This window comes from Micropterus salmoides, unplaced genomic scaffold (assembly GCF_014851395.1).
Source record: "Micropterus salmoides isolate LMB-PRFRI ecotype aquatic unplaced genomic scaffold, ASM1485139v1 Ms_hic_scaffold_13, whole genome shotgun sequence".
In the NCBI taxonomy this organism is placed as follows: Eukaryota; Metazoa; Chordata; class Actinopteri; order Centrarchiformes; family Centrarchidae; genus Micropterus; species Micropterus salmoides.
Window position 1 is genome coordinate 5,909,740 of NW_024040374.1, and position 21,329 is coordinate 5,931,068.

Consider the following 21,329-nt stretch of genomic DNA (forward strand, 5'->3'; position numbering starts at 1 on the left):
TGAACATAAAATATAACAATATCGCAGTAATGTATGTCACGTGGGCAGAAGATAACTACAAACATCACAATAATAATAATAATAATATCTAATATCTATATAGGCTTGTGTACAAAAAAGCAATACCTATATAGGCTACTGGCTTTTTTCTCTGGCTCATTCAAACCGCACGTTACGGTCTTAGTAACATTACAAAATAAAACATTATAAATAGTGTAGCAGGAAGACAAAAAAAATAATAAAACAATAACAATAGCTGATAAGAATAGGCTAATAATAGGCCTCCTTGTTTCCCCGTGCAATTCCACAGGCTTCCTTTTTGATTATCTTTGATTAAAACTTAATTTTTTATGTCCATATCATATCAGTATTTTCATCACAAGGCCACAGTTCTGCTGTTTTCCCAGCAGAACTGTGTCTCATTAATAGCCCGTCCGGGGATCTGAGTCTATCAAAGAGGTGTAACATATTTATACAATGTGTCATGATTGCCACCCATGCAAATCAGCAGCGGTGGCATCGGAAATGGACTGTACCAAGAAGCAAAGGGATGCTGGAGGAGCCCCAGCAGGGGTTTACGGCTTTAAAAATCAAATTCCGCGAATAAGAGCACCGTTGTCGCCGTTTGATGTGAACGTACAAATACAATGTGTTTACATGTTGCGGATTAATGTGCATTGTTACTGACAGACACTTTCTGTATTTCGCTGTCTTCTGGAAATCACCCCTCCGGTGAAAGCCTCAGTGTCTGCGCGTGTGGTACGGACTGTAATCCAGCCTGGCCGCCCGGTTTTTGGAGAGAAGAAGTTGGCAAAGGGATGTGACTGCGATGATGGCGCTGCAGATGAAGAACGGGGATGCAGCGTACTACCAGAGTGCAGAATTCTGCAGAAATTACACTTCACCGCCTGTCAGCTACGGTGACAGCAGCCATTATCTTGCCCGATTGCCAGGTAAGGAGAGGCTTGCCATACAGGATCTCCCCTCTTACTGTCAGCAGTATGCGCTAACATGCAAGGATGGAGAAAATCTAACCAGACATTTGCAGATGGCACAGAGAAAGGTGGATGTTGAGACCGGTTGCCCTGGTGCTGCTGTCATCATCATAATGTCATGTAGAGGGGTGCACCAGCCATCATTCTGTGCGGCTTATAGAACATGGATGCTGCGATGCAAAATCTGAGGTTGTTACCCTAATGGTCTCTTGCAGGCTGCTGTAGAAGAGCTCTATAGCTCATCCTCCAGGGAGACTCCAGGTTTGAGCTGATGTCTGACTGTAATTTGAAACAGGGTACAGCCTCAATGCAATGTTCACTTCCATCGCTCGAGTATGGCAGTCAATCACGCGGTGTGTTGTCAGAGCAAGTGAAGAAATATAAACTGAATCGTTGCTGCTTCCTAGCCTTTGCACTGCTTGATCTGCACAGCTGATGGTGGCATGTGGCAAGTATTTCTTCATTGCACCTGCACAGTCGCAGGCTGAACTGGCTCCTTTTTAGGCACTTGAGGCCAGCCATGCTCATAACTACGTAGATGATACAGATTCACAGCATGGAATGGATCAATATTCCTGCCATTAAACTGTTTCATCTTCACTCAGCTGATGTATTGCTGACAATGCATAGACTGCATAAAGTCTTAGATTGAAGTTATTGTAATTGATTGGAAGCCAAATTGTACATAGTGCTGAAACAGTCCTTGATTCATCAATCAACAGGAACTGTTTGATGATAAACCATCAATCATTTAAATCAAAATACCAAATATTTTCCTATTTAATTAATCAAAACTAAAGATTTGATTGCTTATTGCTGTATAGCATTGTTTTCAATTGAATGCCACCGGATTTTCCAACTTTTCATCAGCCAAAATAATCAATTCTATACTTTTATCAGTAGTTACGACTTTTTAATTAGTAATCAGTTATTCAACAAAGCTAGATGTCTAGTGCTAATTCTTTTCTATAAGGAGAAATGGATAAAAACTAATCAATGTAGTAATATCAATCTAATCCATATGCCAGGTGACTAGTGCTTAGAGTCTTTAAAGGAGAATACAATCCACTTTTTGTTAATTATTATGACATTCAAACTTTTAGTGCTACTTAGACATAAAAGTGGAAGCTGAGCATTTCTGTAGTGGCACAGTAAGTAAAGTGCAAAGTACATTCGAACGTATTTTCTGCACTTGTCCAGTGCCCAGTGAAGCAGATGGAATAAGTGCAGGCATGTGCTTCTCATTGCTCCATAATTGATGTGACACAACACAGTATGGCAAGAAAAAGAACACTTGGCCTATTTAGAGATTCTCAGTGGAGGCCATGAGATGATCAGGCTCCAGTTTTTGTGTGGCTTGGTTCTATATCAGCAAACCAAGAAATCTTGTGTCAAGTTCAAAAGTCTGTCAAGTGATGAACTAATAACTTATTTCTGATTACTTCTGATCTGGTAGTTTCAATCCATGGATTCAGTTTATTTCAACTCTCGGTTATTTATTTTGAGAATATGAAGAACATTACTGCGTCGTTAAATCTACTGATCACTTAGTGCCTTGTGCTTCACAGCAACATTACACAAGCCTGATTTTGACTTGCAAAGTTGATTGTGTTCTCTCCAAAACCTCAAATGCAAAGCAACAAAGGTTTTTTGACTTTGCAGCAAGGTCCACTGCTGTAATATCCATACGTGCTGCAGCTCTATAGACTTTGTGGACCTGGATCTGGGTCTCTGAGGTGGAATTGACCTTGGCTTATCTAGCGCACATGAAAAAGGTATAGCCACCTGACACCTCTGATACTGTGCAGTATGTCAAATGAGCACAATAAATCAGCACCACTGTTCTCTTTATTATGTGCAGTGGTATAATTAAAAGCTGTGCTGTTTGCTTTGCTATGAGGTTCTTGTGAGAGGTGATGAAGATTTATTTTTATTTATATGTAGCAGTTGTAGATCCCTCTTCTTTTTGTTGTTCATTTACTCTATCATCTCTATTGTGCTTTCACAGAGGGAGGAATAAATCCACCTGAAAATGCTCGCAAGCACAAAAAAAATTGTTAAAATTTCAGATTTTCTGTAAAGATTTCAGTATGTTTCCGTGTTTTAAGAGTTTACTTTAATGGCGGAGCCCCCAAAAGTGTGTGACTACAAATCAGGATAGTATGGAACTTGTCTTGTCAGTTTAGAGTAACAATGGGTCTGAAATACAGATAAAGTAAGATTGGATTTCGTGCAGAATATATCTAACGACAACATTCACTGTGACACTAACAAATAGATGGAGGTTTAACCTTAAAGAGCTTCAGATTCAGCTAGATAAATTTAGAAGAATACATTCCTGCATGAACTGTTACCGTCAAGTCAAGAAAATCTGGCAATCATTAATTCCTGTTTGGCCCCTGTTTTGATTTGAGGTACAGTAATGGCTACATGATATCATGAGTAATTTACATGAGGTAGTATCACCAAGGGTTGAAGAAGAACAGGTCAGGAAAAAGCACTACGGTGTATAGAGAGGCAGTGTTGTGTAAACAGCTGACAGAAATGTCTAAAAGTTTACCTTTAATTGTAACTGATAAACAGTAAATTCATGTTAAGTAAAATAATGATCTATTTTGTGGTGTCAGAATGTGGACTCTAAACTGCTTAATGCATAATATCAAGTGCTTATAGATGCTGTGAGGTTTCTAGACGGCTGTGCATGCTGTCTCAAACTTGGTTGAAGGGTTCTCATAAGGCTACTGCTGAGAAGATTGATGTGTGAATGTGCAGTATGTGGAACTTGATCGGTGTATCTGGTTCTGGATGGTGTTAATAGTGATTGCTGAGCATTGATGTGTCTGATTTAACAACATATCAGTCTAATTTAAGAACAGTATTAACATTTTAAGTACAATCTTCTCAAAACTTGTAATGTAGTACCTTTGGACCTTCTTTTACCCTTTTAATGATTACAGTACATGCTTTTATTTTGATTTTGCTTGTGTATTTTAACATTTAAATCACATTTCCTGTTTTGTTTCCATTCTTGGTACTAAAGCTGTCATTGCTGTGATGTTTCTGCAATGCACTTTAAGTGTGCATTTAAATGTTCTGTTAATGAAACTTGAGGTTCTGTTAGAGCTGCTTTCCTTTGATTTTCCATTCACACTGGGCAACACTAACCCACATCCTCCGCTGATTATTACAAATAAACCACAGCTGCTGCTCCCTAAGGATGCCAGAGAATATCTTGTAAGAAGGAACTCTCTAAAACAGCGGATGTAAACGTTTTGATTAGCAGGATATAAACACCACTCACAATTCCAATGAGTAGTGAAAACTGATATTTATTAATATGCAACTGCTGCATATTATTACTTTATGATTGTATATATATGCAACTTGTCTAGCTCTACCGAATCGTCCACAGTCTCATCTTGCAGTTGACAGGACTATAGTAAGGTCAGTGCCTTGTTCAGCATACCTTTCTCCTGAGGTCAGCCAGGCTAGGTGACAGACAGGCAGCCAGACAGACTGGACAGACGGACTGACAGCAAGCAGCAGTCGGAAACACAAACACTCCAGGGTGTTATTTTGGGTCCATGAATCACTGCCATTGGGCGTCCAATTGGATTCCAGATAAAAGCTTCCAGCACAGTGAGTTTTGACACAGCTGTTGGCCTATCACTGACCTGACAATATATGTATTTATACACACACACACGAAATGGAGCATTAGCGCGGCACAAACGAACACATAAAAACCAACTCAGTGCCTGTCCTTTCTGTTTTTCATACACAACCTTGCCTACAATGCAAACACACGCACAGACACACACACAGACACACACACACACACACACACACACACACACACACACACACACACACACACTATATCAGCTTATTCAAGCAATCACACTTCAGGCTGTGATCTTTTCTGATCAGGGAAGCTTGAGGATTTTATTGTCCCTGTCTCTGTTTGTGTGTGCACATGCATGTGTATTGCATGTCTCGTATGCATGAGTACAGGCGCCGCAGGCTCAGCCTAATCTTTCTGATGCCCACTGGAGTGTAAAGCTTCTTTGTCCGAGGCATGTGTTTCCATTCGCCCATCTCTTTACATCTCTCCTGCCTCAGGGCTCCAAGAAATAAATGTCTTGATCACTTGGTCACTGTACATTGGTCATAATTTTCACCAAGCTCCACCTCAGTGTCCAATTGACAATCTGTAGACAATATCCACTTAAGCCTACAGTATCTGAACAGCAATAGTCTAAATTCCAAAGGAAAGCATATATTTAACTTTGCCTAGAAAGTGATATTGTGAAAGTAGCTCTTTCTGACTGAATATTGGCAGAATTCATCGTTCTGTACAACAATGTGATTTTTGATGCAGACTCAGGTCAAGATGCAGAATAAGAAGACAACCTACATCCACCCTAGCCGCTCTGTGAGGCTATACTTAGGCAGAGCGGTGCTTTTAGCCAAATACTAACATCAGCATGCTAACATGCTCACAATGACAATGCTAACATCCTGATGTTTAGCAGGTATAATGTTTAACATGTTTACCATTTCAGTGTAGCCTTTTAGCATGCTAACAATAGCTAATTAACACCAAGCGGCAACCTCTGGTGCTGAAAAATGAAGACAACTCGGAAGGGCCAAAATATGCAGTTCATTGAATGGCCACATGAGGCTGGCTCCAAAAGTGAGTTAATTCCTGTAGACCACCATATTAAAATGCTGAACTTTACAGCAGAAATAATATTGTCTATATATATATTGTCTATAGCTCGAAACAAAAATATAGTTTATTTCCCCCCTTCACAACAACTGTACAGCGGGGTGATTTTTATATAACTCACCCATTTAAATAATATAAAGGTTTAAAGTTATGCATAATTAAGGGAGCGCTGTCTTGAGTGACAGGTGGCCACAGCAACCAGGCTTCATTCAGTTATGCTTTTAAATACTGAAATGGCAAGAATGACAATAGAATGTATAGTTTATTAATGTATTATGTGTCTGAATCAGCACTGACTTCCTCATGAAGCTTATGGAATTTCCATGTAAGAAATCTGTCCATGTCCAAAAGCAATGTGTATGTGCATTGCCTCTGATGTCCACAGGCCCAGAGATCATGTTGAAGCCTCCACTGAGTCTCTTCAGCCATCCCCAGCAGCCTTTCCAACATATGGACTCTCTGCACCAGCTGAGACCCCCGCCAATGGCGCCTACGCAGCCTCTCGGCCCACCACCCATTGCCCCTGCTCAGGCAATTGGATCCCCAACTATGGCTCTTACCCAGACTCTAGGGCCCCCTCCCATAACTGCTAGTCACACGTTAAGGCCTCCCCCCATTACCCCACCACACAGTTTAGGCCCCCCTCCAATGGCCCCAGCTCAGCCACTGGGGCCTCCACCAATGGCACACACCTTGGGCCCCCCACCTGTAGATCACACACAAGCAATAGTGCCTCCAAACATGGACCTCACACAACCATTGGGGCCTCCACCTCTAAATCCTGGACAAGCACTGGTGCCCCCACCAGTAGTTGCGCCCGGAGCTGGCCGATTTCCCCTCCCTCCCAGCCCACTGTCCTCCCCTCCTACCCCGGGCCCAGACCCTTCACAGCTGCCCCCAAGGCCCCCAGGACTGGCCCTCATCCCGGCCCCGGTGTCCTGCCTCATCCATGGTCCTCTCCTGGGTCAGGCAGCCCCTGCCAGTGAGCAACCCCAGGATGAGGGCTCTCTTCTGGGGATGGAGGAGCAGGAAGACTCTCTGGGGCTGGGAGAACTGTGTAAACCGCTGTACTGTAAACTCTGCAACGTTACCCTCAACTCTGCTCAGCAGGCACAGGCTCACTACCAGGTCAGTTGAAAAGTACATTTGCATATGTAGAAAACATGTACAATTTTAAGATACAAACAGACAACACACGTACATCCCATTATCTGTCTGTCTAGGGGAAGAACCACAGTAAAAAGTTAAGAAATTTCTACGCTGGCAGTCAACAGCCTCCAGCCATCAGGATCCCAGAAGCCCTCGAGACGACTGGCCAGACAGCCCTCAGCTCAGGATCCAACGACAGTGACGCAGGCAGGCAGGTCAGATTCAAATCTAACAACTCAGCACTAACCTACCTAAATGTTAGAGCTTTAGTTGAGGAAGTGGGTGTACTGCTGCTGAAGTGGCCAATCCACTTGTTCCGGTTGTTCTCCTCTGAGGAGGTGGTAGAGAATTGCAGAGTCACCCAATTTTATTTGAACATCATTCCCTCACCACCGAAAAATATACTGTCTCTGTAGCTGCACTTTAAAAAGAAAAAAGACTCAAATTCTTTTTGCTCTGTGTTACCAAGAGTTACATCTAAGGTCAAAATAGAGATAGAACAACATTCTCTAAATAATAAGGAATGGGATGTTTACTTACTATTTGGAGAAACAATTCAATGAAATTATTGTAATAGATTTTATTGTAATGTTACATTTTCTCAGATTTTAACACAGCTATAATTGATATTCTTATGTATACAATGAGAAAACGATGTTATAATGTGAAAGGGGTCGCTCGTAGTGATGAACCAATAGAGAATGATCACCTGATTTATCATCTGAACACCACAGCTTTATAGTGAGTTCACCATATCAATTAAAAACTGTCAATGTTCACGTATTATACATATATATATATACAGTCACGTCCTTTTTTGCCCATGATCTAATAAGCCTTAAGTTTAAAAATGAGGCAACATAACTTGTTTTCATAATGTTTTACATCTGTCAAACTAATAATACGATGTTTTAAATATGTCAAACTAATATTGTGGACTTTAGCACATATAATAATATACAATAACTCATCAGTGTATATTTTCCAGCTGAAAATCTTAAGAAGTTGTGCAAGTAATTGTTTTCTTCTTCCCAGTGGACCTAAACATTTCTTTCTCACTGTTTACTCCCTGACTCCTTCGACCACAAACACTGCATTGCTTTGTCCTGCATCTGCAGGCATTGTACAAAGGGGCGACCCGGGTCATCTTGGCCACAGAGAATGACTATTGTAAGCTGTGTGACGCCTCCTTCAGTTCACCGGCAGTGGCACAGGCCCACTACCAGGGCAAGAACCACGCCAAGAAACTACGGCTCGCTGAGGCCCAACAGAACTCCATTAACATGTAAGTTTAAGTATAGAAACCTTTTTGAAGTATACAGAGGTTTCGGCCTTATTTAGCTTTGTATGTCCTTTGCATTGGTTCTGCAAATCTCCAGGAAGCCACAGCTGAAGCCATGATTGAGTATAGCCTTTTAAACTATTCCTATATTATTTAAACAACACAGAAAAATAAATGTATTTGAATAATAAAGTCAAATCATTTTTTTTTTTTTACTTTCTCCCAAATATAAAGTTGTAGTTGTAGTTGTAGCTATAGATATAAGTAGCCAAGCTAAACATCTGGACACAGACAGTGTGTTTTACTCACCTTTTGAACCAAATTGAAAATGTTTTTAACTCTGGCTCTGCCTGTTTCAGGGAAGGCAGCAACGAGGTAGCCCCAAGAAGAAACAGGAAAGATGGCAGTGAGTACAGACTGGTGAAAAATCGCCGTAGCCCACAGTTACCCACTTCCATGCCAGGTAAAATATTATTTTATAGATATATTTATTTTATTTATATTTTATTAATTTCCTGGCATAAAATATGGGGCAATCCATAATGTCTTCTGTACATATACATTATACATACTGGGAGGTAATTTTTGCTGTCCAGAATGCCAATCAACTCCAATAGTTGACAGAGCTATAGTGGACTCCCTCAGTAAACTGCAGCAGCTAGCTAAAGAGATATGATGAACACTAGAAAACACTAAAGATTTTATTCCTAAAGCTAGTCTATCACATATGTATTTGAAACATACTTTTTCATGTGTATCAAAAATAGTGAGCTTTTTATTTGACACTTTATTGGCTTGTTTAAGTGCACTCTACCCCTAGATTATTTTTAGCAGCCTTTGAAGGCAGCATCTCTTACCTGTAGAAAATCTAAGAAATCATGTTATTAAATATTGGACTTCTTCATCCAAAACGCTTGTCATTTTATTTACTCTATTACATCACTTACTTATCGATCTCTGATGTTTTAGAAAAGCTGAAACAAAGCTGCGCTTTACCAGTGTTTCATCGGACCTTAGGGTTAAGAGAAAACGTTTTTTGCTGAAAGCTGCTCTGCTTTCTGTGCGTTTATATGAGTGTCTGCTTTCTCCTTAGTGTGTGCATGTGCGTGTGTGTGTGTGTGTTTGTGAAAACAGATACAGAGTAGGTAACGTCAGACTTTCTGTTGACGTCAAGCAACTATCTCCTTCTTTCTGTCTTTTGTTATGTCTCTATCTTTCCACAGACAAAAACAGTAGCACCACAGCTCAAGAGAAAGCAGGATAAATCACACAGTAGAGCCAATTCCATTCTTTACTCACTCTCTCTCTCATCCACTCTCTTTCTCTCACACACACACCACTGCGTTCTGCTGATTTAATCAGTTTTCTTGATGGACAAACCCCAAAATAGCTGCACTCTCTCCTGTAGTTGCCTTCTCGCTGTCTTTTTATCTCTCTCTCTATCTCCTTCTCGTTTTTCTATGTTAACAAACACACAAACACACACACAGACACACACTTACACAAACACACACACACACACAAACACACACACACACACACACAAGCATTGCTCTTTTTCCAAGGATCCACCTAGTTGTAATCCCATATGAGCTGTGCTTTTCTTTCTGTACACTCTTGTGTATCTTTATCACATACATCAGTGATATATCAGGTTATTATTAGGTGTGTGAGGCTGGCCTTTAGTATATTTAAAATCAGTTTTGAAATGTGGCTTTGGGTGTGTCCCCAGCCAAAGATTTCATACTAAAATGATTAGTGGATTAATTGTAACTGCAGGTATTTGGTCATAAAAGACAAATAAAAATTTTGATCTATGGTGGCACCAGTGAGAAAGTCTAAGGGACACCAGAGTTACTACAATTCATCCTGAAGTGAACATGAACATCAGGACCAAATTTCATGTTAATCCATCCAATACATTTTGAGTAATTTCACTCACCACAAATGTAAACTTCATGGCAGTGCCGGAGTAAATGTCAGGGAATCGCCAAAGTCCTTTGGATTCATCCTCTGGAAACCATGGATATATGTTCCAATGGTCATGGTTATCAATGCAACAGTTATCTAAATATTTCAGTTTGTGGTGGACCGACCAACAGACCACAATTGCCATTCATTAAAAATACCAAATATTTGCTTGTTCCAGTTTCTGAGATGTGAGGATTTTCTGCTTTTCTCTGTTTTGTATGATCGTAAATTGAATATCTATCGTTGGGACTACTAGCTGAACAAAACAAGCAATTTTAAGATCTTTTGGGTCTGGAAAATTTTGATTTCCAGTTGTCTAACATCTTATAATAAATAAATGGATTTATTGAAAAAAGTAACTTGGTGGTAAAGCAATAATTAGATGCTGTCCTTCATCTCATATGATCTTTGCCTACCATTAGTTTTACATTGAAGTATACTTCTAGCTGTCATGATAAATAAATGTGGTTTCTTTTTCTACCTCCAGGGCCGTACTACAACCCCAGGCCGAGGCAGCGCATCCCAAGGGACTTGGCCATGTGTGTGACTCCCAGCGGACAGTTCTACTGCTCCATGTGCAACTGCGGCGCCGAGCAGGAGACAGACTTCAGGCAGCATCTGGAGAGCAAGCAGCACAAAGCAAAAGTGTCGGAGTTAAGATACCGCCACGAGATGGAGAACCTCGGCTACAGCTAAGAGACACAAGAGGGCGGGGGGCGGGAGATAAGACAAAGACTAGAGTGGGACAGAATATGTGGAGAGGCAGCACTGCACAACACGGCACAAGGGCAGCAAAGCAAATACTGCCTCATGTTTGAGGGGTATTTTTAGTGAAGGGATTAGCCGTTTTGGCCTCAAGATCTTGTTGCAATTTATTTGCTAGATGAATCAAACACTTAAACCTCTTATTTGACATAAGGCTCTATCATATTAAGCGATAATTGGATTTGATGGATTTATTTGGTCTGGGTATTACACTTAAAATTTAGCATATACAGTATATTGGAGCATGCTGCAACATATATGCAGAGAACAGGAACCGTATGTTTGAGAAAATGGTGGATTAAAAATTTGTAGACTGAATCTGATCATATTTTTTGACCCACCATCTTTTGTCATACTGTTTCTGGTCAACTTTCCTACAAGGCTTTAAGTGGGGTTTCATTCTGACTCAGGATACAGGTAAATGCAAATGAATTGCAAGCACATTTTGAGTATGTTTAGGCTACATGGAGAGGCCGAGTGATGCACAGACTGCCAACATGGCATGAGAGGAGGCTCAGGGACAATTGGAAAGAAAAGTACAACATGTAGAGGGTTAAAGCATTAAGAGAGTATACAAAATGTGGGAAATAGAGAAACTTGTTGATAGAAATAAAATGAAGGAGACAAGCAAAGATGTAAACACTTGAGGTCAGAACAAGTCTCATCCTTTGGAAAACCGAGGACAGAGTTTTAGTTTGAGTCTTGTTTTTTATTCATGTGTTTAAATCAGTAGGACCTACAGCAGGAATGTCAGGGCCACTTAGTGACCACAGAGCCACATGAGGCACAAAGGAGCATACTGAAATTTTTATGACCTAATACAGGTAATAAAATCCAAAGCACTACTCGCTAATTTAAAAAAAAAAGCAAAGCACAACAAACAACATCATCTGGTAGAAAAAGTGTTACATAAATCTGTTCAGCCTAAGCCAACCTCTTAGTGGTGCTGTGGTGTGTATCAGGCTGAAGGCTACACCTAGGCTAGCCTTGTTTGTGCCTTTAGTGAGAAGCAGGCTAAAGAGTAGGTTTTGGCTAGCCATTTTGGAAACATAGTGGAAACCAATCTACAGTATTCATTTGGGTTTTTCTATATCCTGAAATATCTCTCCTTGTATTAAATCCACACAAATATTACGTAAATATTCTCAAAATGACATTATAGATGTAAATATAGTACAACATACACAAATCTATTGATTATTTGGTTATTGTTATCCTAGCATATATCATAAATACTCATAATCTATCTAATAATTATCAGGAATCTTGTACATGTGCACTGACTGAACGTCTTCACTACTGTATGTTTGTGTGGGTTTTACTATTGGCCCTCCATACCACTTTGAGTGATGCCCTTGCTCATCGCTAAAGTATCTCTGGTACCATCTGTCAGTAGTTAAAAGCTGCTAGTCTCAAAACTTTGACTGTGCTCGAGGACCACATACCAGGAGAGGCTGTCTCTGAGGATGAAACTTGTCTTGACAATATAGCCAAACCGGCACTATGGGGAAGAAATGTGCAAACACCTTGGAAACTCATGGTGATGCAGCTGAAAGCATTTATCACCTTCTAATTAGTTTGCAAATTGCAAATGAACGTGTGGAGAGCTCATGGGCATTTCTGGTCGTGTGCAGAGCTCCCGGGTGTTTCTGGCTGTAAGACATATCATTTAATTCTCCCAATCAATCTTGATCCCTAGAGGGGATATAACCAGGCTGTACTGCAGTGTGAAGGGGCTGCAGAGGAGTGACAGATTTTTATTTGTACCCTGAATGACCCTGGCCCGGCTGTTTTAAGTGTTTAGTCCATCCTGAAATCAGTTATGTAATTGGAATCAAATAAGATTTTCTGTTTCTATTTATTTGATTTTCTGTTTTAGTTCAGTGTTGCTGAGCTGAACACAAGTGTAGTCACAAGTGCAGGTCACAAGGCATGTGGAGTTATACAGTCATACTTGTCATATAAATGACTGAAGGTGTGTACTGTGCCTTTAATGTTGGGCATGATCTCCATTGGATTCAGAGATGACAGTGACAGGGTCAAAAGATCTACATTTATTTTGTTGGAAACACAAAACTGTTGTCTTTTAAATAGTTATTTACAGATTGTTGATTCTTCAATCCTTTAATATTTATGCCTCAAACTATCATTATATGTAGCAGTTAAGTTAGGATTTTTCATCTAGAATTTCAGATGTCAACATGTTTCACCTATATACAAAAATAGAGTAGATTTGTGGTTCAAAGAGGAGGAAAATCCTTCCTGTTTCACTTCACATTTTCTTTTCCAACTTTTCCTGCAGAACAGCCATGCACACACAAACACACACACACATACACATGATTTAATCAGTCAAATTGATCAGGTCACGTAATTAAATGTGTTATAAAGTGAAATAAAAGCAGCATCCTGGCTTTCTCTCTGGTTGGCTTGGTTAGCTGTGGGGAGAGGCAGCTGTTCACATCACACATTTGTCTCTTCTAGAGCACAAACGTACACCTGATCACCCACTAGGACACCCAGGAGAAAAGCACTGTAAGGACAAAGTACTGTGGTGTATAGGGATTTAAACGTGTGAGAGCGGTGCAGCCAGAAAGGGAGAGGCAAACAGAGCATAGAAAATAAAATGCTGGGGTGTTTCAGTAGCCCACTGTGCTGAATGGTTTAATCAAAAGGAACAAAGATGCGCTGATGAAAGCAGAGCTGTAACCAAAGCTGTGGGTGAGACACAGCTAGTCAAGGAGTTCTTCACATTAGACAGAGTTGCAGTCTGTTAATAGCACTCCTCCTCCTCCTCCTCCTATAAATAACACTCTTTGTATTACATGAAAGCATCGGTAGCATTACCTTTTATTATGTTGACAGGCTCCTGGATTCAAATTAAGAATCCCACTCTAAAGAAGCTGCTGAATACTTTCAGCAAATGCATGAAATAATTAACAGCAAAGGAATGAAGGAAGTGAGGAGATTGTAGAAAACTGTCAGACTCAGCCAGCATTATCTAAAGAGCCTTTAAGATAAGACAGTAGCCTCGAAACCTTTTCATGTATTTGGACTCTCAAGTGGTTTCCAAACTTTTTTGCTTGGGAACCCTTAAAACGTGGCAATATCTTCTTGAGAGGCCGCTGGTCATGGCCTTAGTGTGGGCAACCAAAGACTGAGCTTTCCTTGTCAGATGTTTCTTTAAACAAGAACCAAGAAAAGGCCCCAAAAGTCCCAGGTTCACTGCATGTTGATTGGATTTTGGATCTATTAGTGACTTTGCACAGCTGAAGTACATAAACTGAGGTTAGTGTTGCATTATTAGCTAATGTTACAGCCATGTCTTGTTGAGGAACCCTGTGTCAAAAACTAGTTTTAAGACCTTTATTTCTTAGTTTCTATTGTGCTCACGTTTATTATACACACATATATTACTGTGTGAACTTTTGTTTAATCAAATGAACCAACGGTGAAAATATGGGGCCAGGTGTTTGTTTAGTTTTTTTCCACTTTAAGATGATTTATTTGGCAGACAACAGTGAGAAACAAGGGGAGGGAGTAGGGTATGACAAAAACCATGTAATGGCAAAAGAAATTTTTGCCCTGGGGCCCCTTAACAGGTTAAGAATTTGTGTCCAGTATTTCCAAATAATAAAAAAAAAACATTACATGGTTTTTGAGTCTATACTTTTCCTTTTTATACCCTGGACCATCTTGTGACCCCTCACACTTATCTTTGGACCCCAGGGTGGAAACCACTGTTCTAAACCATAAAGACATTTTCTTCTGACTTCTTGTGACAATATTACGATCATCACAGCAGTGGCTCTAGATTGGTTTCGTTTTTGGAAACACATAAAAGGACACTAGTCCTCCACTGTATGAGTCAGGACAGTGAAGGAGGCCACAAAAGGACTTACACAAGATTACATTTACACAAGTATTTATGACAATTAACATTTCACCTAAAGCCTCCTTGTTCATTTAAAAGAGTTTCAAAGGGAACAACTCCAAAAGTGTCACTGAAATGTTGTTTTTTTTTAATTGATTAGAGACTATTTCAAAACCAGTTGACTCTAATTGAAAATAAATGGCATAGCCTGAAATAAGCAGTAAACGCAATTTGTAGTTAATGGGCTAAAACATATTAAACCACCGGTAAACTGCTTCTTTAATACAGGACTATTTTTGGATGGATATTGTTGCAGTGAAACACCATTCTGCATCTAAGGATATTCATTGGTTGCACAAATCTTTTAAACAGTCGAAAGCCAACAAAATCAACAAACCACTGTGGTAAATTACATATGGCCATTAACTGTTAACAGGTTTAATATTTAGGCAATCGGCACTTTTATTTGCTATGTGTTCATTGAAATTTACAAGACTGCATTAGTGCTTATATAAGGACAGTTTAGTTGTTGTTTGGTCTGGTAATATGTTGAAATTGTTCAAATACCTGGGGTACTGTTTCTGTTTGTTTTGTTCTAACTGTGTTTAATTGTTAGAGACTATAATGGTTGGCAACTATAATATACTGATAATTTTTAGTTTCTGTTATTAACCAATGCTGTTACCTGAATGCTGATTGTGTTTCATCACCATAAGTTGAACTTCAGTGCTTCGTTGTAAATGACAAAGAAGTGTTACATATTGCACTGTATAAATTGTATCTGGTTTATTTTGTGCATGAGTAAAGTCATATTTAATAACTGATGAGTGAGAAAAAATATGGCAGTGAGGATGTTTTTCTGAGATTTATATAACTGGTTTGTTGGAAATGTCTATATGCTGTGCTAAATCTACAAACGGGCATTGGAAAGAATCATGATTTTGCACTGAATATAAAAAGACACTCGTGTTTATAAAGAAACATATGTTACCATATATTGTTTAGATCAAGTGAAGACTTTGCTATCATTGTCATTATTTGCATCTAAATATTTTTTATCCTAATGTTTACAAGGTGAGAAGCTGAAACTGTTCTGGATGTTTATCATATTTGTAATTATGTGTGTTTATCCATGTGTTGCACAGTTGGACTAATATGACCAGGGTATATGGGCAACACTGAGAGGTTAAGTAAAATACAAATTAACACAAAATATTACATCAAAAGATGCTTATACATTACTTCACCACTGGTCTGATGATGGACCTGTTTTATAATTATTACAGCAAGCCTGTAGAATTTCTTTGCCTAAAAAATGGGCATCTGGCACAAACTTAAAAACATAAACACACAGTGGCTCTTTGAAATTAAAATGATAAAGAATAACTAGAAAGTTTTTTTACTTAGGTGCCTAAATCAGTTGCCTGGAGGAAGTTGAATCCAAATTATTGGGTCATCATTTTTCTGTGTATCTGAAAGGCTTTCTTCAGTACAAATGGTATTGAATAACCATGCTCACAAAAAACGCAGGTCCGTCCACTGTTAAAATGAGGGCATGTAAGAGTCCTTGGATACAATTATATCCCCACAACAATTAGAACTAAAGAAGTTCTTAAGATAAACAGTGAAGTGTCTTTAATCAAAACTTTTGTCCAGTGATTTTGACCTTCACATAATAATGCAATTGGTTGTTTTATAGCAGGATGTTCAAAGTAGCATTTGTTAAATGCTGTTTCAGATTTGGGGAAATCTCTTGTCTGTGCATTATGCAAGTGTGGATGAAGAGCCAGCAGGTGATTATCTTAGCTTAGCATTAAGACTGGACATATGGGGAAACAGCTAACCTACCAGTTCTTCTAAAGCCCACTTATTAACACATATTTTGTGTGTTTGTGATTTTATCAGTGTTCTTTGTGGTTTTAGGAGTTCTGTAGTGCAACTATTTCTTGCCAACCATTTATCTATCCATCCAGCGTTGGTAAAAACAAAAAGAGTTGACTGCGCTGGTTCCTTATTGGCCTTAGGATAGCTGTGATAAGCTTTCAGCAAAAAGCTTCAGGAAAAGCAAAGTATGTGAACTTTAGAATTTATTTCACAGAAATATGCTTCCTATTAAACAAATACAAATGTGTTAAAGATGAGAAGATGCTGGTAGCCAGACTTTTTTTCTCTTCAGAGAGATCTACACCAGCTGTTACGCCCTACTTCCAGTCTTTATGGTAAACTAAGCTCATCACCTCTTGGCTACACCTCCTTACTTAGCACACAGACACGGTGTCTCATCTAACTCTCGGTCAGAAAGAGAATAGGCATATTTCCCTAATGTCAGACTATCCTTTTAAAACTGTCTGTTTTGCCTGTATATAATGTATTGTGCCTGTCCATTTAAGCTGTATTGATTTCTAATGTTGTTACTCAAGAAAAGGTGACGCTTGCCTCACGTAAAAGCCCATGTATCCTGGTCTAAAGACTGAGTCAGTCTTGTACACTGATAGAATTCAGGACCCCTCACCTTCATCGACTGTCAGGGGCCCCAAACCTCCTAGCAGCGCCCCTGCAGGACAGTATATACTCCCTCCCTATGTACTCTTTGTGAAAACCTCAGCACACTTTCAGTGCCTCTGAACAACGTTGCCAATATACCACTGACTGACTGAATGGATGCCTGGACGACTGATATACTGAATTCTGAGGCTGTATGTGTGTGTGTGCGTGTGTGTGTATTTTCTGACGAATAAACGTGCAGCTGATATAATAACCGAGTTGATTGTTACAGTGAATGTGTGGCTCATGTGTTCTCTTCCACGGCTCAGCTCGTATGCGCTCCAGGGGAAATAACCGTTCTGTTAGCTGATGCTGTTATTGGCTCACAGGGAGAAGACGTCCTACATAGCCTAGTTTCCACTGCACTGATAGCCAGGCTTTACTTGTTATTCTTGATATTGCTTCTGCCAAGGCAGCTGTTCCTCTTCTGGCCCTGGTAGTTTGTTTATTTGCCTGTCAGCAGGATATCTCACAAACCTTATGAGCAGATTTCCTGAAATGTGGTGTGCTGGCCTCAGGTTTCAATTTTTAGTGAGGATACACTAACTTGGATTTCTGTCATTAGATGGTCCTTTTTCTTTTTTTTCAACTATGAAGTCATTGCTTGAATTTGGCCACTACTGGAACATTAGATGTCTGTCCAACTCCCTTATTACTCACTACTGGCACTTTTAAATAAATGTATGTAGGTACTGATGTGTTGGGGGAAAGTAGGCCCCTTTCCTACTAATACATGATCTGTTATCAGGGGTACATAAAAAGTATTTGTGCACACTTACTATTAAAACTTATAATAACTTGATTTATTACAAAGGAGTTTGCACATCGATAATAACTCTTCTGCATAATTACAGCACCTGTTTTATTTACTGTAAAAGTCATGAAAGTAGCCAATAAACACACACAGATACAATTTTCTATACTCACTGTTAAGCCATACAGCACCAGCTCACATTTATGCATCGTCATTGTGATCCATAAAGACTCAATAAGCATTTGCTTCAAAGAGACAGTAGATGACTGACATCACTGTACATCAATATGAACCCTTACTATAGAGCCGATTGAACAAATACACCAACAATCCGGGCTTCCATTGGTCTTTGTTTCTGATTTGTTATGCAGAAGAGAGTGTCTTCGTTCAGGACACAAATGTTTCTTAAACTATCCACTAAAATCTGTGTCTGAACAGATGCAGGAATAGGTCATGCAGCTGCTCAATTGTGTTTCATTTAACAGTATATCTATTAGAAAAAAAGACACATGTCTGAAAGAACCTTTACATCTAGTTCATGTAATTGTTCATGAGGACTTTGAAAAGACATTGAGTAACATAATCATGAAGACACTTGCAGATAGGCCTTTTGACTCATCACATTAATTATGCTACAGTAGGCTAAAGATACAATGAGATAGGCCTACAATAAACTTACAAAAAAAAGATTTCGGGGGGGATAGCAGAAACAAGTTTTGGATGCCTTTGAAGTTGATATGGTAAACGTATTGCACTTCCAGCAGTTACGGAGCAACACTATCATTTACTAGTAGCCATGTTACTGGCCACCTGGTAATAAGTCCAATATTCCACTTTCCTTTTAGCTCTGCTTTTGGTCTCTCCCAACTCCTGAGGTAAATATTTGACTCTAGACACGTTTATGCCTCTCTTGTATTAGTATACATCTGGGTAATAGAGGCAAGCATTAGTTTTTTGGGGCATGCAAAATAGTTGATTTTTGATTTCCAAAGGGTAACAATGGGCGCAGATTAAAATGGCTCAATTAGATATATCTATATGTAACCACATGTGACGTAGTTGGTAAATTAAACTTACCAAATCCTGTCGGAAGTACGGCAAACACATCTTTCTTATCAACAAAAGCATTAAGGGCAGATATTTGTTCTTTTAAAGAAAATATTCTGTCAATTTAATTTAATATGGACATGATAGCGGATTCAACACAAACAGTTCTACATCAGCAGCAGCAATATTTGTTGTTTACCAAATGTCTCCATGGCACTCCTCCGTAAGTCATTGTATCAATCCTGCCCAATATTAGATGAACGTTTGTGATTGGCCCCACTGGATCCAGGACAGGTGGAAGTTTGTCTGAAATGTTAGGGGGGGGCAAAAGAATCTGCCAGAGCAAACGAAACATCAGCTCACAGATAGGTCTGGGTCCCAAACTACTGGAAGCGATGACCCCTGTGTGGATTTTTCCTGGAAGAAACACAGGAACACACACACACACACACACAAAGAGACACAACAGTGGAGAGGGCCAGTATTCTTTGGCTTAATATGAAAGACAGCTGTAGATTTCCGATCATGTCTCAGACAGCCTGGGGACATGCAACAGTGGTCTTTGTTCCACTGTTATGACAAAACACTGGAGGAAGGGAGGGAAACATTTCAAAAACAGGAAGTCAATCAGTGACTTAACACAAAACACCCAATAATTACCTGCAGGGTGATGAGATTTGCTGATAAAAAAATAAGAACAGTTAAACTAACAAAGCCACTGTAGCTACAATCCCACTTGGAGTTTATTGAAAATATTGTATCTTTACAACAATTTTACAGCAAACTTTTGATTCATAGCATTATATAACTCATACCTTATAGCTCATAGCTTTGTAGAAGTCATCGGTCATCAGTGGACTGGTAGGCTGCCGAGGTCTCACTGGATTCACCAATTTGCATACATGTGTTTAAAAGGGCATAGTTTATTTATTTTGTTTTAGTAGTTAATTGTGTTTGACATCTGTTTTTGCACTATTCTTTGTACCGTGTGGTTCGTTCATGTGCTGCTGCGGCAGGCAAATTTCCCCCACAGATAAACTATCTATATCTATAGGGGTCATTCTACGAAACGGGTACAATTTCACTTTTGAAAAGTAATTTTTTGAAGTTCTTTTTAGGGGGCTTTTTGACATTCTGTTGGAGAGAAAACATATTTAACTGTGTCATACATGTATCGTCCCACCTCAGGATATTTTATTTTTATCTTTATTAGAGATTTAGTACCACAATGTACTCGATGTCAACCCTGTTACCAAACTTTGCATGAGGATTAAAAGAAGTTAAAACAAATGAATAACGCAAATCAAACATATTAAGGATTATTTAAACACACCTTTGTGTACAAGTGCTATTTTTAAATTACTAACCATAAGAAATTACTTTTTTTCAAATATTTAATCAAGAACTTTCTATTCATACTCCAAAGCACTTTTGTTTTTCAACAAATAACTAACATATTAGGTCTGTAACTTTATTTAAGCAATTTTGAGCGTGGCATGGTTGTTGGTGCCAGACGGGCCGGTCTGAGTATTTCACAATCTGCTCAGTTACTGGGATTTGCACGCACAACCATTTCTAGGGTTTACAAAGAATGGTGTGAAAAGGGAAAAACATCCAGTATGCGGCAGTTCTGTGGGCGAAAATGCCTTGTTGATGCTAGAGGTCAGAGGAGAATGGGCCGACTGATTCAAGCTGATAGAAGAGCAACTTTGACTGAAATAACCAGTCATTACAACCGAGGTATGCAGCAAAGCATTTGTGAAGCCACAACACACACAACCTTGAGGCGGATGGGCTACAACAGCAGAAGACCCCACCGGGTACCACTCATCTCCACTACAAATAGGAAGGTTACAATTTGCAAGAGCTCACCAAAATTGGACAGTTGAAGACTGGAAAAATGTTGCCTGGTCTGATGAGTCTCGATTTCTGTTGAGACATTCAGATGGAGTCAGAATTTGGTGTAAACAGAATGAGAACATGGATCCATCATGCCTTGTTACCACTGTGCAGGCTGCTGGTGGTGGTGGTGGTGGTGGTGTAATGGTGTGGGGGATGTTTTCTTGGAACACTTTAGGCCCCTTAGTGCCAATTGGGCATCGTTTAAATGCCACGGCCTACCTGAGCATTGTTTCTGACCATGTCCATCCCTTTATGGCCACCATGTACCCATCCTCTGATGGCTACTTACAGCAGGATAATGCACCATGTCACAA

At 39.5% G+C, this 21,329-nt stretch overlaps 1 protein-coding gene across 1 annotated transcript; it reads left to right on the forward strand.

The window, feature by feature from the left end:
* The first annotated feature begins 680 nt into the window (after positions 1-680).
* Positions 681-17,530, forward strand: zmat3 (zinc finger, matrin-type 3). Its single transcript, XM_038715194.1, has 6 exons — positions 681-953; positions 6,113-6,855; positions 6,951-7,091; positions 7,995-8,161; positions 8,518-8,621; positions 10,617-17,530. The coding sequence occupies exons 1-6, from the start codon at positions 830-832 to the stop codon at positions 10,823-10,825; spliced, it is 1,488 nt and encodes a 495-aa protein (XP_038571122.1). The 5' UTR covers positions 681-829; the 3' UTR covers positions 10,826-17,530.
* The last annotated feature ends 3,799 nt before the right edge of the window (positions 17,531-21,329 follow it).